Source organism: Danio rerio, chromosome 16, assembly GCF_049306965.1.
Source record: "Danio rerio strain Tuebingen ecotype United States chromosome 16, GRCz12tu, whole genome shotgun sequence".
NCBI lineage: Eukaryota > Metazoa > Chordata > Actinopteri > Cypriniformes > Danionidae > Danio > Danio rerio.
The window spans coordinates 51,915,001-51,932,500 of NC_133191.1; the positions used below are offsets into that span (position 1 = coordinate 51,915,001).

The following is a 17,500-nucleotide window of genomic DNA, read 5'->3' on the forward strand; positions in this document are numbered from 1 at the left end:
ATAAATTAGACTTTGTCCGGAGGAAAAAAAATTCACAGGGCTAATATTTGTGACTTCAACTGTATCTGGTATTTATTTTTGCGTTTTAATGATGGCTGAATTAGTAGAAATAATGTGTGGATACGTTAAATCTGTGGATATATTTTTACATTTGACTTGTTTCAAATGATTTGTAGTTACAATGCGATCAAAGGCTACAACAAGGAGACCCGGCAGATAGAACTGACTGCAACTGAACATCTGCTGTCAGCAGCAGTAGCAGGTCAGTATCACACTCAGGACATTTGGATTGGCAATAATAATAATAATAATAATAATAATAATAGTAGTTGTTAATATTATTATTAATGTAATGCATTTATTACTATAATTATGATTAGTATTGTTGTTTTATTACTATAAATAATAATTTTAATAGTTGTTGTGTTGTTGTTATTAACATAAAAATTTTAAACAATAATTAATAATAAAAATAACAACAACACCAAAATAAAAATATATCTATTACTACAAGTACAAGTGTAGTATTTATTATTATTATTATTATTATTATTATTATTATTATTATTATTATTATTATGCTGTTATTATTCATGTAATTCATTTTTTAATATAAGTATGATTGTTTTAGTATTTATTATTATCATTATTAAAAATAGTAATAATAACAATAAATAATAATAATGTAATGTTTTTATTATTAAAATTATGATTGTTTTTATTACTATTAGTGTATTGCATTTATTACTATAATTACAATTTCTGTTGTTATCATTACCATAATTAATAATATCAAGTTATTTTGTTGTTATTATAACAACAACAAAATAATAACTACTACAACAATCATGATTATAGTAAATGCATTACAATGATAATAATAATAATAAAAAATAATAATAATAATAACAAAAATAATGATAATACTATTTAAAGTTGTTATAATCAATATAATGCATTTATTACTATAATTATTTAGTATTATTAATAATAAAAATGTAATGCATTTATTACTATAAGTATTGTTGTAGTAGTTGTTATTATTATTATTAATATTATTATTATTATTAATAATAATAATAATAATAATAAAGTAATATTGATGCAATATTATTATAAAAAATAATGTAATGTATGTAATTATTATAAATAAGATTGTTGTAGTAGTTATTGTTGTTATTATTATTATTAATAATGATAATTATAATAGAACCATTTATTATTATTATTATTATTAATGTAATGCATTTATTACTATAATTATGATTAGTGTTGGTGTTATATTACTATGATTATTAATTATAGTAGTTGTTTTGTTGTTATTAACAATAAAAAGTTTATTTAAACTATAATTAATAATAAAAAACAACAACAAAATAATATATTATTATATGTAGTTGTTATTATTATTATTATTATTATTATTATTATTATTATTATTATTATTATTATTATTATTATTATTATTCCCAGTGATGGGTTGCAGCTGGAAGGGCATCCGCTGCATAAAACATATGCTGGATATGTTGGTGATTTTTTCTGCTGTTGTGACTAAATTAAGTCTAAAACTGATTTTTTTTTTTTTAAACTAAAATATAATATAAAATATAACAAATTTGGTTTCTTTTGACTGAAACCAAAGCTAAAAACACAACACAACAAAATTAGTCAAAGTTTAAAAGTAAAAAAACTCAACAATATAAACTCATTCAAACGGTTAATGAAAACTTCAGTATTGATGCTAAAATAACCACCAACACAGTGATTAACTTGAAAGTTCTTCCTTTGTAAATCACTTTGGATTAAACAGAATAATGCATAAATGAAAAAGGGGTAGACTGAGTGAGTACTGAAGTATTTACTCTCTTTTCCTGTGTTTTGCTCGTTCATTTTCCCCTGTTATTCAAAAGTTGCTGACAAAGTGAATTTCAGCTCATGCCTTTCTAATCAGTCGTGACAGATAAACTGGAGCATAACGAATGAGGCTAAGCTCAGATATTGATTGCTTGTTTTTAAGTCTGAAAGGGTAAGACATTAACTCTTGTGTGCTGTAAATCAGCAGTTCTCAGCTGGTGGGCCGGGACTTAAAAATGGGCTGCATATCTGCTCTACAAAAAAAGACAGAGGGCATAAAAATTCAATGAAAGTTTAAGAGATTAAATCAGTGTCATTAAAAGCATAAGGTTTTGCTAACATTTTTAATGCTCTTCCAATTTTTTGAATACATTTTCTCTACTCCATTTTATTTTATGGTTTAGTACTTTTAATTTAAATTAATTTCTTTTTATTTACATGTTTATTTTTTTGCAGTTATAGCATTTTTTTGGAAATCGCCAGGTAATTATAGGCTCATGGCTGCCGACTCTCTAGAAGTCTCATCTCCGTATTATGCTAACACATTTTCACATAGGCACTATCCTTATAAACAAACTGCATATTTGCAATCTAAACAGCTACATTCTCTAATAAAAAGTACATTATGATGTCCAACAGCTGCAATATTTGTCAAACTGTAGTGAGTTTAATCATCTGCTTGGCACTCAATGTGGGCGGAGTAATACAATCAATCAATCAATCAAGCCTTTATTTGTCACTACACTTTCGAATAGCGAAATTGGACAGAAGGGTAAAGAGACTAGAGCAGTGCTGATACAGGTGGAATATCGCATGGCTATCAGCCAATCAGATTCGAGAACCAGACAGAACTGTTGTATATATGAGCAATATCACGTGAGTTCCAGTGCGATATGGCTGTATATCAGCACTGGTGGGAGACAGGTCCCACCAGTGACGATATACAACCATATTGCACTGCTACTCATGTGATATCGTGTTTATACAACACTTCAACGGCATAATCATGTATATAAAAAAGAAAATCAAACTACAAACCTTTTTGTATGAGGGACTACTTTCTTCCACCATTCATTCACATCTGCAGCTGACGTCAGAACAGCAGAAACCATTGCTAACGTCTCTTTAGAGCTGGTGTTTAAATGATTCTCTAGCGTAATGTCTAAAGTGATGACAAAGCAGGTTATTTTGCTCACAATTTAGGAATTTAAGGCTAAACAGCATGAAATGCCATCAGTCTACAGAGATTTTCCAGCATTTCTCTGTTGCAATCTGGATATCACAATAATTAACACACAAAAGAGCCAAAGCAAAGTAAACACTACCAGATTACTATGGTGTAAGTACAGCACTACAACATACAAAAGAGAGAGATTGGCTTAGAATGTCACTTACATGATTTATAATGATTTGTTCAGTTGTAGTTTGAAACGTACGCTGAGAAAATTTTGATTTTCTCCTATCTTCTGTCGCCACCTTGTGGTGGAACGTCAACCGTCTTTGCTCTGCTCAGTATGACAGGCTGATGGCCGCAGACTCGCTCAATCTCTGAAATTATGAATAATTAAAATACTATCCTTATAAATAAACTGCATAGTTTCAATCTAAACAACTACATTCTCGACTGTAAAAAGCCTCAAAAGTACATTATGTTGTCCCAGGAGCTGCAATATTGGTCAAAGTGTAGCGAGTTTATTCCTCTGCTTGTCATATGGGTGGAGTATTACACAAGGGTGAACAGAATATCAGATTCGAGAACCAGACAGAATTGTTGTATATATGTATATACTGTATATATACACACACACACGCACAACAGTTAAATATATGCTTGCACCGCTTACACACACACACACACACACACACATACATACATATGCCGCTTAAAGTTTATCTGGATGTATCAGGCGTGATTACATTTACAAAATATTGTCATTTATAGTCTCTTAATATGAGTTCATTAGATTAAAAGCCTTTATCATTTTGTTGGAAGTGCAGTGGCCTATATTTAAATGAATGGCTGATATTGAAAAGTTTCTGTTGCCTTCCATTGATTTGCATTGCGCATTGGTGCAGAGACAGACAATTTGTTGCTACCCAACAGGCACAGGATATCATCATGACGTCCAGTAGTGTAAAGTAACTAATTATAAATACTCAATTACTGTAATTGAGTAGTTTTTCTCAGGAATTGTACTTTAATAAGTAGTTTTATTAATGTGTACTTTTACCGTCCCTTGAGTACATTTTTACATTTTTAGTGCAGTTCCTGTTTAATCAAATCACACATAGAAGGTAAATCACATCATAATGAACTACCTCAAGACATGTGTGCTATTTAATTGAAGCAAACTGTTTGGAAGCATTAAAAGTGTCCAAGGCAATGTCTATAATCTTTATACGCAGTGACCCAGAGACTGTTTAGATGCATGTAACTGATGAGAAGATGACGGATGTTTACGATATGATGACCGAAATGGACTTAAACACCCAACAGGCACAAGAGGTCAACATGACCCTAACGTCATGGGGACATTGCATTTTATTGGTTTAAGATGTTGGCTTGGCGTTGGATTTTGGTCACTTTCTAACAACCTAAAATCGACCATATCGATGTCAATTGACGTCATTATTGGACATTAAAATAACGTTGTCCTTGGACGTTGGCTAGACATTGAATTTTGGTCATCTGACATCAAAGCCTAAGTAGAACCTATTATTAACATCTTATGGCGTTGTGTGTCTGCTGGGCAATAACTAAATGCACTACAGAATGTTACGTTTACACACATCCACAAATGACATGTAATTGAATCAGCTTTTCACAGTGTAATACTCAATACTCTTGGGCATTTTTTCTTGTCTATGGGGATTAGAAAAATCAGTCCTGTGTTTCCTGTTTAATCAAATCACACATAGAAGGTAAATCATATCATAATGAACTACCTCAAGACATGTGTGCTATTTAATTCAAGCAAACTGTTTGGAAGCATTAAAAGTGTCCAAGGCAATGTCTATAATCTTTATACGCAGGGACCCAGAGACTGTTTAGATGCATGTAACTGATGAGAAGATGACGGATGTTTACGATATGATGACCGAAATGGACTTAAACACCCAACAGGCACAAGAGGTCAACATGACCCTAACGTCATGGGGACATTGCATTTTGTTGGTTTAAGATGTCGGCTTGGCGTTGGATTTTGGTCACTTTCTAACAACCTAAAATCGACCATATCGATGTCAATTGACGTCATTATTGGACATCAAAATAACGTTGTCCTTAGACGTTGGCTAGACATTGAATTTTGGTCATCTGACATCAAAGCCTAAGTAGAACCTATTATTAACATCTTATGGCGTTGTGTATCTGCTGGGCAATAACTAAATGCACTAGAGAATGTTACGTTTACACACATCCACAAATGACATGTAATTGAATCAGCTTTTCACAGTGTAATACTCAATACTCTTGGGCATTTTTTCTTGTCTATGGGGATTAGAAAAATCAGTCCTGTGTTTCCTGTTTAATCAAATCACACATAGAAGGTAAATCACATCATAATGAACTACCTCAAGACATGTGTGCTATTTAATTGAAGCAAACTGTTTGGAAGCATTAAAAGTGTCCAAGGCAATGTCTATAATCTTTATACGCAGGGACCCAGAGACTGTTTAGATGCATGTAACTGATGAGAAGATGACGGATGCTTACGATATGATGACCAAAATGGCCTTAAACACCCAGCAGACACAAAACGTCAACATGACCCTAACGTCATGGGGACATTGCATTTTGTTAGGAAATGAAAATCAGGTTGACGTCAGAATTTAACGTCAATGTCCAACGTCCAACCTAAAACCAACCAAATATCAACGTCTAATACTGTTATAGCTTGACATGTGTGTACATGGACCATTATGACGTATATCAAATGTTGGATTTTGGTTGCCATACCTGATGACTAAATGTCAAAATCTGACATCAATATGACGTTGGTTTAAGATGTCGGCTTGGCGTTGGATTTTGGTCACTTTATCCAAAACCATATCGATGTCAATTGACGTCATTATTGGACATCAAAATAACGTTGTCCTTAGACGTTGGCTAGACATTGAATTTTGGTCATCTGACATCAAAGCCTAAATAGAACCTATTATCAACATCTTATGGCGTTGTGTGTCTGCTGGGCAATAACTAAATGCACTACAGAATGTTACATTTACACACATCCACAAATGACATGTAATTGAATCAGCTTTTCACAGTGTAATACTCAATACTCTTGGGCATTTTTTCTTGTCTATGGGGATTAGAAAAATCAGTCCTGTGTTTCCTGTTTAATCAAATCACACATAGAAGGTAAATCACATCATAATGAACTACCTCAAGACATGTGTGCTATTTAATTCAAGCAAACTGTTTGGAAGCATTAAAAGTGTCCAAGGCAATGTCTATAATCTTTATACGCAGGGACCCAGAGACTGTTTAGATGCATGTAACTGATGAGAAGATGACGGATGTTTACGATATGATGACCAAAATGGCCTTAAACACCCAGCAGACACAAGACGTCAACATGACCCTAACGTCATGGAGACATTGCATTTTGTTTGGAATTAAAAATCAGGTTGACGTCAGAACTTAACGTCAATATCCAACGTCCAACCTAAGACCAACCAAATATCAACGTCTAATCAGATGTTGGATTTTGGTTGCCATACCTGATGACTAAATGTCAAAATCTGACATCAATATGACGTTGGTTTAAGATGTCGGCTTGGCGTTGGATTTTGGTCACTTTATCCAAAACCATATCGATGTCAATTGACGTCATTATTGGACATCAAAATAACGTTGTCCTTAGACGTTGGCTAGACATTGAATTTTGGTCATCTGACATCAAAGCCTAAATAGAACCTATTATCAACATCTTATGGCGTTGTGTGTCTGCTGGGCAATAACTAAATGCACTAGAGAATGTTACGTTTACACACATCCACAAATGACATGTAATTGAATCAGCTTTTCACAGTGTAATACTCAATACTCTTGGGCATTTTTAAAAGGTCTACTTTTTATTCATACTGTACTTTGAGTAATATTTACAGCAGATACTTTTACTCTACTTGCATTACATTATAAGGCAAGTAATGGTACTTTTACTCAAGAATAATTTTGCATTACTCTTTCCCCTATGTCGTGGGGACGTTGCATTTTGTTTGGAAATGAAAATCCCCTTTACGGCAGAACCTCAAGTCAGGCGACATTAACGTCCAACCTGAAATCAACCAAATATCAATGTCTATTGATGTTACAGCTTGATGTTTTGTGGACGTTACTACTATGACATCTACCAGACGTTGGATTTTGGTTGTCATACCTGGCGAATAATTTTTAGCATTTGACATCAATACTTGATGTTGACTCGAAGTTGGATTTCGGTTACTTTCCAACACAACCTAAAATCATCCAAATATCAACGTCATTTGACTTTGTTATTTGACGTCAAAATAACGTTGTCCTTGGACGCTGGCTAGACATTGAATTTTGTTCACCTGACGTCATGACCTGAATCTAACCTAATATTAACGTCTTATGACGTTGTGTGCCTGCTAGGTAGAATCTTGCTATGTCAAGTGTTGTCGGACATGGTGTTAGTCCACCATGAGTATTTCTTAAATGACACAACCATTAATGAAGATAAAAATATCTGATTATTTTTCTTCGTTTACTTTTTCTGACAAGCTCAAATCAAATATAGTGTCTTACTGTATTAAAAATAGTAAACAAGATAGACCTATAGCTGCATGATCTATCACCAGGCCTGCAGCTCTTAGACATTTTAGATGAAATGACCATCGGCCAAGTCACGATCTGCCCATTAATATCATAGAAAGCTTTTTGTGACATTAAACGTGATGTAAACGGCCCTGAAAGATGGCGTATATAATAAACTCCAATCGCCAAAGCTGATGTGTGAGAGTATGTGTGTGTGTGTGTGTATGTCACGGGTTCCTCTAATTGAATTACAAACATCCTTCATTGAAATGACTCACTGTGAGCCATTAGGGTCCAGTAATGACTCTTTTCATTTGAATCTGGGCTTTCCAACAGCTGCCGTTCATTTGCTTTATATTCTGCCTCTCTGTTTTTTTAGGAGCAATGACGCTTTGCTTGACGAATCCAATCTGGGTCACCAAAACCCGTCTGGTTCTGCAGTACAGCGCAGATCCGTCACAGAAACAATACAAGGGGATGATGGACGCACTTGTGAAAATCTACCGGCATGAAGGCATCTCTGGACTCTATAGGGTGTGACTCTTTTGAAAGCATTTTTATGGCCGCATGCAGAATAATGAGTAGCTTTTCTGTGCATTGGTGGGTGGATTGTGTTTTTTATACATGGAAATAGTTCAAGCATGCGTTTCTTATATGCGCCACTAGGGGGAGCACTTGTATAGGGGATTGATAGAGCTATGCATTGGAATTTTGCTAGGCTGTGGATCGGTTGCATGCTGTGGGGTTTGTTTGTTTGTTTGTTTCATCTAGCTGAGTTAACTGTTGTGTTCCCTAGGGGTTTGTCCCGGGTTTGTTTGGAACCTCCCATGGCGCACTGCAGTTCATGGCGTACGAGGAGCTGAAAAGAGATTATAACAAATACAGAAAGAAGCAATCCGATGCTAAACTGGTTAGTATGAGCAGAGCACACTTTGATGGTTTTTGAAATGAGCTATAAGTTGTGGTTATTTTCACATGATGTAATATTAAAGCGCCCCTGTCGTGCTATCAGTTTTTTTTAATTATTAAGAGGGCGAAAACTTACAACATACGGTAAACACAACATACAACATATGGTAAATACAACATATGGCAAACATATAAACGGCAACAGAACTTAAATGGGAAAAAAGGATTGTGTTTAAACAGCAATGATAATCTCAATAATATTGGTGTTATTAAAGTAGTGGGTTATTAAAATAGTGGTAGAACTATTCTCGAATAACAGCAAGAAGGTCACTGGTCCAAGGCCAGTTGGCATTTCTGTGTGGAATTCTGTGTTCTCCCAGTGTTAGCGTGGGTTTCCTCCGGGTGCTCCTGTTTCCCCCACAAGTCCAAAGACATGTGCTGTAGGTGAATTGGGTAAGCTAAATTGGCCGTAGTGTATGTGTGATTAAGTGTGTATGGGTGTTTCCCAGTGATGGAAGATGGCTGGAAGGGCATCCGCTGTGTAAAACGTATGCTGGATAAGTTGGTGGTTCATTCCGCTGTGGCGACCCCAGATTAATAAAGGGACCAAGCCGAAATGAAAATGAATGAATGAAAATAGTAGTCAGCATCCATAATAATGAAAGTATGATAAACGTTTGACAAAAGGCAACATTGATATCAATAATAATCAAGATAATAACAGTAATTATAATAATGAAATATACCCTACAGGGACAATGGTTTTATATATAATATGTAATATATACACTCACTGGCCAATTTATTAGGTACACCTGTCCAACTGCTTGTTAACGCAAAATTTTTATCAGCCAATCACATGGCAGCATTTAGGCATGTAAACATGGTCAAGACGATCTGCTGCAGTTTAAACCGGTGATTTCAGCGACTTTGAATGTGGCATGGTTGTTGATGGAAGAAGGGCTGGTCTGAGTATTTCAGAAACTGCTGATCTACTGGGATTTTAACGCACAACCATCTCTAGGGTCTACAGAGAATGGTCCGAAAAAGAGAAAATATCAAGTGAGCGGCAGTTCTGTGTTCGCAAATGCCATGCTGATGCCAGAGGTTAGAGAAGAATGGCCAGACTGGTTTCAGCTGATAGAAATTCAGCAGTAACTCAAAGAACCACTTGTTACAACAGAGGTCTGCAGCAGAGCATCTCTGAACTCACAACATGTCCAACATTGAGGCGGACAGGCTACAGAAGATGAAGACCACACCGGGTGCCGCTCCTGTCAGCAAAGAACAGGAAACTGAGGCAACAATTTGCAAAGGCTTACCAAAATTGGACAATAGAAGATTGAAAAACGTTGCCTGGTCTGATAAGTCTTCATTTCTGTTGTGACCTTCAAATGGTAGGGTCAGAATTTGGCATCAACAACATGAGAGCATGAATCCATCCTGCCTTGTATCAACAGTTCAGGCTGGTATTGGTGGTGTAATGGTGTGGGGGATATTTTATTGGCCAACTTTGGGCCCATTAGTACCAATTAAGCATCGTCTCAATGCCACAGCCTACCTGAGTATTGTTGCTGACCATGTCCATCCCTTTATGACCACAGTGTACCCATCTTCTGAGGGCTACATCCAGCAGAATGACGCGCCATGTCATAAAGTGCGAATCATCTCAGACTGGTTTCTTGAACATGACAATGAGTTCACTGTACTCAAATGGCCTCCACAGTCACCATATCTCAATCCAATAGAGCACCTTTGCGATGTAGTGGAACGGGAGATTCATATCATGGATGTGCAGCTGACAAATCTGCAGCAACTGTGAGATGCTATCATGTCAATAAGGAGAAAAATCTCTGAGGAATATATATATATATATACACTATATATATATAATTTAGATATATATATATATATATATATATATATATATATATATATATATATATATATATATATATTATATATATAGTATATATAGTGTATATATATATATATATATATATATATATATATATATATATCTAAATTATATATATATAGTGTACATATATATATATATATATATATATATATATATATATATATATATATATATATATATATATATATATAAATTATATATATAGTATATATATATATATATATATATATATATATATATATATATATACTATATATAATTTATATATATATATATATATATATATATATATATATATATAATTTATATATATATATATATATATATATTTATATAAATTATATATATATAGTGTATATATAATTATACATAATTTATACATACATAATTTATATATATATATATATATATATATATATATATATATATATATATATATATATATATATATATATACTATATATAATTTATATATATATATATATATATATATATATATATATATATATATATATATATATATATATATACTATATATATATATATATATATATATGTATGTAGAAGCAACTGAAATTGCTGACTTAAAGAGACAGATTGCTGATTTAAAGGTTCAATATATATATATATATATATAATATATATATAATAAATGCTGTCTTAAGGGTTTTACATAAGGTTTTACTTATTTACTTAATATAAAATTAACTTATTTGAAATTTTTATTTTGTTTTTATTTTGTCTGTCTGACCACTAAAAAAAGACATTTTGAAAAAAGCTGGAAACTTGTAACCATTAACGTCAATTGTGTTTGTTTTTCCTTCAATGGAAGTCAACGGGTAAAGGTTTTCAGCTTGCATCAAAATATCTTCTTTTAGTTTTCAACAGAAGAAAGAAACTAAAGTGTAAAATTATTTGAGGGAGAGTATTTTTCATTTTTTGGCTGAACTATCTCTTTAATATTCTCACAATATCCACAGCAGCTTCAGCTTTTTTCTTTCAGCGTGTGGAATGTTTTAGGATCTGGGGCACGTTCAAGCTCAAAACAGTGTGCAGTGTTTTACTACGCTTTCCAGGTTCAACAACATGTTTTCTGTAAATGGTGCGCAACAGAGTTTGAGATACGTTTTCTCTTGTTTAGTCGGCGGATAAAAATTGTCATCCTAATCAGCCTCAAATTAAGCATGTGCTATTAAAGTGACAGCTCGCACAATGGGTACAAGAGCTAGTCATTTGTTTGCACATTTATTTACATTAAAGGCATAAAGACAGTTCAGTGAATATTAGATCTACATAATGTATTGTTTTGGCATGAATATCGCAATGTGCAAATCTGCAATAGTCACATCGCAGGATATCAAGCAATTTCAACACGAAATAATAAAGTTAGTCCACGTTAACAAAGATTAATTGTGTTTAATTCTTGATACAATGAAGAATATACTGTTTTGTTTTTGCCATGATCACCAGCGATTCATTTCTGGCTAATCATTGGTGAACTACATGTCACACTGACAAACTACAAATCCCATCTTGCCATTTCACACACACCAGTTGCTGATCACCGCTGATGAGACACACAGCTGAAACTTGTGATCGCAGATCATTCAGACTATTTATACCCCACACACACACTAGTTCAGGGCTGAGTCTTTGTATGTACATATGTGTATGTCCTGGCATTTCTTTGTTTTTGCCTGTATTATTTTGACCTTAGCCTTGTTTATTGTTAGATTCTATTTTACCGCCTATTTGGACCTTATGTCTGTTTCTTGACTACGATTTGGATTGTTCATATGCACCAGCCACTCCTGTAATAACCTTTGCTTACCTGTACGATTAATCTTATTAAACCAGCATTTGGATTCTTACCTCTGTTGTTCTCGTCTCACTCGCATACGTGACAGAAAGACTCTGAACTGATGTGAACTGTTGAACTGTGTTATGTCTAAATAGTCTGAATGATCTGCGATCACAAGTTTCAGCTGTGTGAGTCTCATCAGCGGTGATCAGCAACTGGTGTGTGTGAAATGGCATGATGGGATTTGTAGTTCACCAGCGATCTGCTAGTTATGTTTTATTGATTTTTGTCTTTGTTCTATCTGTTTTCATGTGGTTTATATATATATATATATATATATATATATATATATATATATATATATATATATATGCACTCCATTTAAAATCAAATGCCACATATGTAAAATGTATTTCTTTCTAAAATAGTTATCTTGTGAAATCATATTTACATTGCAATATACAGTTGTAGTCTGAATTAATCCATCCACCCCCCCCCCCTGTATATTTTTGTTCCCAATTTATGTTTAATGAAAAGATTTTTTCAACACATTACTAAACATAGTAGTTTTAATAACTCATTTCTAATAACTTGATTTATTTCATCTTTGCTATGATGACAGTAAATAATATTTGACTATATATATTTTAAAACACTTCTATACAGCCTAAAGTGACATCTAAAAGCTTAACTAGGTTAATTAGGCAAGTTAGGGTAATAATTAGGCAAATCATTGAATAATGATGGTTTGTTCAGTAGACAATCGAAAAAAAATATAGCTTAATGGGGCTAATAATATTGACCCTAAAAGGGTTTTAAAAAAAATAAAAGCTGTTTTTTTTTCTATAAAAATAAAACAATTAAGACTTTCTCCAGAACAAAAAAAAATTAGAGGAAATGCTGTGAAAAATTCCTCTCTTTGTTAAGGATCATTTGGGAAATAAATTCGGGATGTCTGAGAAAACCAACGCACATTCTTGATCCTCAAAAGTCAAGAGTTTGCTCAAAGTTGCGCCCCATTCACACGGGGCTTCAGCGTGAACGCTTGACTAAAGGCGTGTCTGAAGTTGGGGCTGAAGCGATCGTCATAGAAGCATCAGCCAGTGAAATTCAGTCAGCAATAGGCCACTGTCTAGCAGGTGTATTTAAATACAGCAATCTGATTGGCTGACGCTTCCGTCGGTGCTTGAAAAGTTGAGCTAGTCTCAACTTCTTCAGCGAGCAACGCCTCTGAAGCGGTGCCGACGGATCCACAATGCAGTTCGGCAATGCCTGGCTGACGCCACCCATTCAAAGTGAAGGGGAAGCATTGACACTGACGCCCCGTGTGAATGGGGCATTGAAGGTGCAGTATGTAAGTTTGACACCTAGTGGTTGAACTAGATATTGCACTCCTTATTCAAAACACACTCCAGAGTAGGTTGCCAGATGTATGACACCAACAAAGGCTGATTTAAGTTGTGTTCTAATAAAAGTAACGGCACGTGATAGTAGTAATATTTTCCACATTAAAAGGAGATTTTTGGTTCTAACCAAGATCTAAAATTTATATTTTAGAAACGGCTTCTATTTCCTATAGCTGAACAACAGAAAACTGACAACTATCAGCTCAGGTACACCTCATGCGCTTTATTTAGTGTAATAATGTGAGTTTGAATGCCATTTTACAAGACATTTATTGCCAAACTACTGAAAGCAGCAGCAGATAGTTCACCTCAAATCTTATAAATAAAATAAACTGTTTGAAATTGAACTTCAGAACTGTGACTCAGTGCAAACCAAACACATATCAGTGATTCAGCATCTACATTTAATAATGGTAAAGAGGATTAATGTGTATTTATTAGATTATAAACCTTACCATTTTGTTGGAGTGCAGTGAGTGCACTATTCTGTGCTCCTGAATCGCTGCAAACAGCCAACTTGCTTATCACTGCATATCTCGTCAGATAGCGTGCTTTTAGGATACAATGTAACCTGCTCACCAAATGTTTACGTTCATAATATTTATATTATTCGCTAATTAATAACCTCAAGTAGAACTCTGAATCTGCTTCTCATTTCGGAGTCCGCTACTGTCCACCGGAAGTCACATTTCGGTCACAGACGCATACTCCGAGAGCCTTCCTGATTGAATGAATCAAATACTCTGTTTTCCACCAAGGCAACCTGGGGTGCTTAAAAATAATTGGCCAAACTGGCATTGGGTGGGTTAAAAGACCAAAACCAAGACAGCCATTCCAGCACATAACGCACATTTTCAAAGCAGAGTATCTGACTTAAGCAGTGGTTTCCAGATAAACAAGTATGTTCACTTGGCATGCTTCTTAAATATCTGCAAACACATTGTGGTATTTTTATGCTTTAGAAGAGTCAAAAACTTAAATACATCAGAAAAAAACAAGGCACCCCCACTGTTTTCTCATTAAATATTTAGTTTCTCTAGGAACTGCGTCACAAAACAAAAAAAAGTTCATGCGGTCATTCATCCTGAACTTACCTGGGCACAAAATCCAAACCTGCTTTGTGCAACAGTGCTTTGAATTTCAGTTTCTTCAGCACTTGTAAACACAGTGATGCCAACAGTAAACATCAATTTGACCAAATCAATGCTCATGCTTTGGAAGTGGATTTGCTTTCACAGCACAGAAAACAGAGTCTACTTGACATGACGACAACGTAAACCACACTTTTACAATCTGAGCTACAACTGCAGTGTGTTTGAGGTAAAAGTAGACATACTTCGCTTTCACAGACAGCCAATAGACACCTGAGACTGGTAATATGCAAATGTCTTTGTGTAGGAAGTCAGATTGGAATTACTGACGACATGTTCCGGCCGTTCACAATCATTTCTTTCTTTTGGAAGACACTTTGATCTTTGATTTGACACTTTTGTAAAGCGTTTACATTGACAAAACGGCTATGGTACACACTACAAGAAAGGTAATATCTGAGAAACAGCATAACAAGGGCACTTAAAGGGCCCTATCATACACCCGGCGCAATGCGGCACAAATGTTATTTGCTAGTTTCACCTTGACGCAAGTGCTGTGAACACCGACAACAGGCGATATGTCACAATCACGCCCCCACAAGAGCAAGCTCCGGATTGGTTAATGTGTCGCGAATGTCCGCTGAAGTTCAGATTTTCGAACTCGAGTGATTCGTGCAAAACGCGCGTGTAGTGCGTCAAACGCTCAATTCGTGCCGCGCCATTTGCGTCATTCTCACCGCGCCATTTACGCGTATCGCGCCGCAGGATGCCTATTCGCGCGTTTGCATTGACTTAACATGTAAATCACTCGCGCTTGACGCGCGTTCCGTGTCTGGTGTGAACGCAGCATTAAAGGGAATGGGAGATGAGACTCTGATTGGTTTATTCTCAAAACACACCTATAACTCAATAAGAAAATAAACTCAACCCTTTAAGACCATGTGCCACATCGCAAAGCGGATTTTCCCATCCTTAAATTAGCAAAAATGCATTCTGACACGCCCTGAAAGCGTTTGCGCCCTGCGCTTTGTGCTCTGCGCATGGACCGTCAAAATAGAGAACTAAATTTTTCAGACTAGCTAAAATGTTATCACGTGACATTATGCTGCATGTTTAATTTCAAGTGCACAAAATTGTAAAAATAATACTTTATGGCATAAAATAAAATGATGATTTGAGAAACACATTTATTATCATTAAAAGTTAAAGTTTTAAAGCTTTTTTAGGTTGTTAGTAAGTGTATTGTTAGTTTTTAAGATATCTATAAGCTAGTATGCACTAAAACAATGACAATATTCACGTTTAGAAGATATAAACCTGATATAAACACCAAAAGCTTGTAGTGTGATGTTATATATGATGAAATATTCTGACCAATCAAATGCTCTCTAGTATCTGACAACTCCGCCCCCTTTGAGATGCTTTGCATTTGATGTGCTTGAGCTCAACTGATCTTACTGGCAGAGCAGTTGTAAAACAAAACATCATTGGCTGTTCATTAAAAAGGGGAGGGGCTACACTTTGCCACATCCTCTCCTTATGTTTCGGTTGAGATTACGTCAAAATCGAATAAAAAAATACAGATTTCGAAGAACTTCACTAGACCTTTAATGGTGTTTATAGTAACCCACAATGCATTTGTGCTCTGTTTTGTCTCCAGAATCCATTAGAATACATTACCATGGCAGCTTTGTCCAAAATATTCGCCGTGGCTACAACGTACCCATATCAGGTGGTCCGAGCCCGCCTGCAAGATCAACACAACACGTATAACGGATTGACAGACGTCGTCTGGAGAACGTGGAGGTAAACCTGAACCAACAAATAACTTGGGGGGACAAAAACAAAATACCCAAAAGATTTTTAATGTTAATTAGGGCTGCACAATATATAGTTTCAGCATCAAAATCGGAATCTGATCATTCGCAATAGACACATCGCAAGTATACGCAATATTAAGTCTGGATTATAACTATATAATAAAATATTTAATATAATATTAAAAGTGCTTTTTGAGGCATTTAAAAGCATTCAGGCCTAAGAAATCGTACCAAATTTAATTGTTTATTAAAAAAAGACGATGCAATATTATTTTACATTTGATTATTAAATTACCAGTTAAACTTCTCAGAAAACGAACGCTGTTTATTTCATTTGTATCTTTCTCTTTATTGATTTGATTTATTTGTTTTTGAACAGAAACATCATACATAAAATATCCTTAATAAACAATACATTTCAACATGGTGGAAAATAGAGTGGGATGAAGCACAAGCTTATTATTATCCCACCCCATTACCACATACATCATTCTTCTATTACTTAAACTTATTTCTTCCTTTACTTATCTCTTCTTTTTACATGAGACTTATTTTATCCTTTTGGCAACTTTGACAAATTATATGCTTGATTCCATTTGTACCTTTACATTTTTTAACATATAAAAAAAACAGTATTGCAAATAGCCATTAACTGAAATTACATCCTACCTTTTACCTTTTATTATTTTTCAATCACCTTCATCATTATATTCCCTTTAATAATATATATTTATACAACTTTTTAAATTGATTATTATCCTGACATTGTTGGAGAATGTCAAAAAAAGATTTCTTGAAATTGTCGCAAACTTATTAAAAATAAAAACCTGAACAATCGCATGTACAGAAGTATTCACAGCCTTTGCCGTGAAGCTCTAAATTGAGCTCAGGTACATTCTGTTTCCACTGATCATTC

General features: G+C 34.4%; 1 protein-coding gene across 1 annotated transcript in view; it reads left to right on the forward strand.

The window, feature by feature from the left end:
- Nucleotides 1-17,500, forward strand: part of slc25a32b (solute carrier family 25 member 32b) — a 21,694-nt gene that overhangs the window by 1,866 nt on the left and 2,328 nt on the right. Inside the window, 4 exon segments of the mRNA NM_001013336.2 lie at nucleotides 177-262; nucleotides 8,016-8,170; nucleotides 8,433-8,546; nucleotides 16,425-16,570. Coding sequence (NP_001013354.1) covers nucleotides 177-262; nucleotides 8,016-8,170; nucleotides 8,433-8,546; nucleotides 16,425-16,570 — 501 coding nt within the window.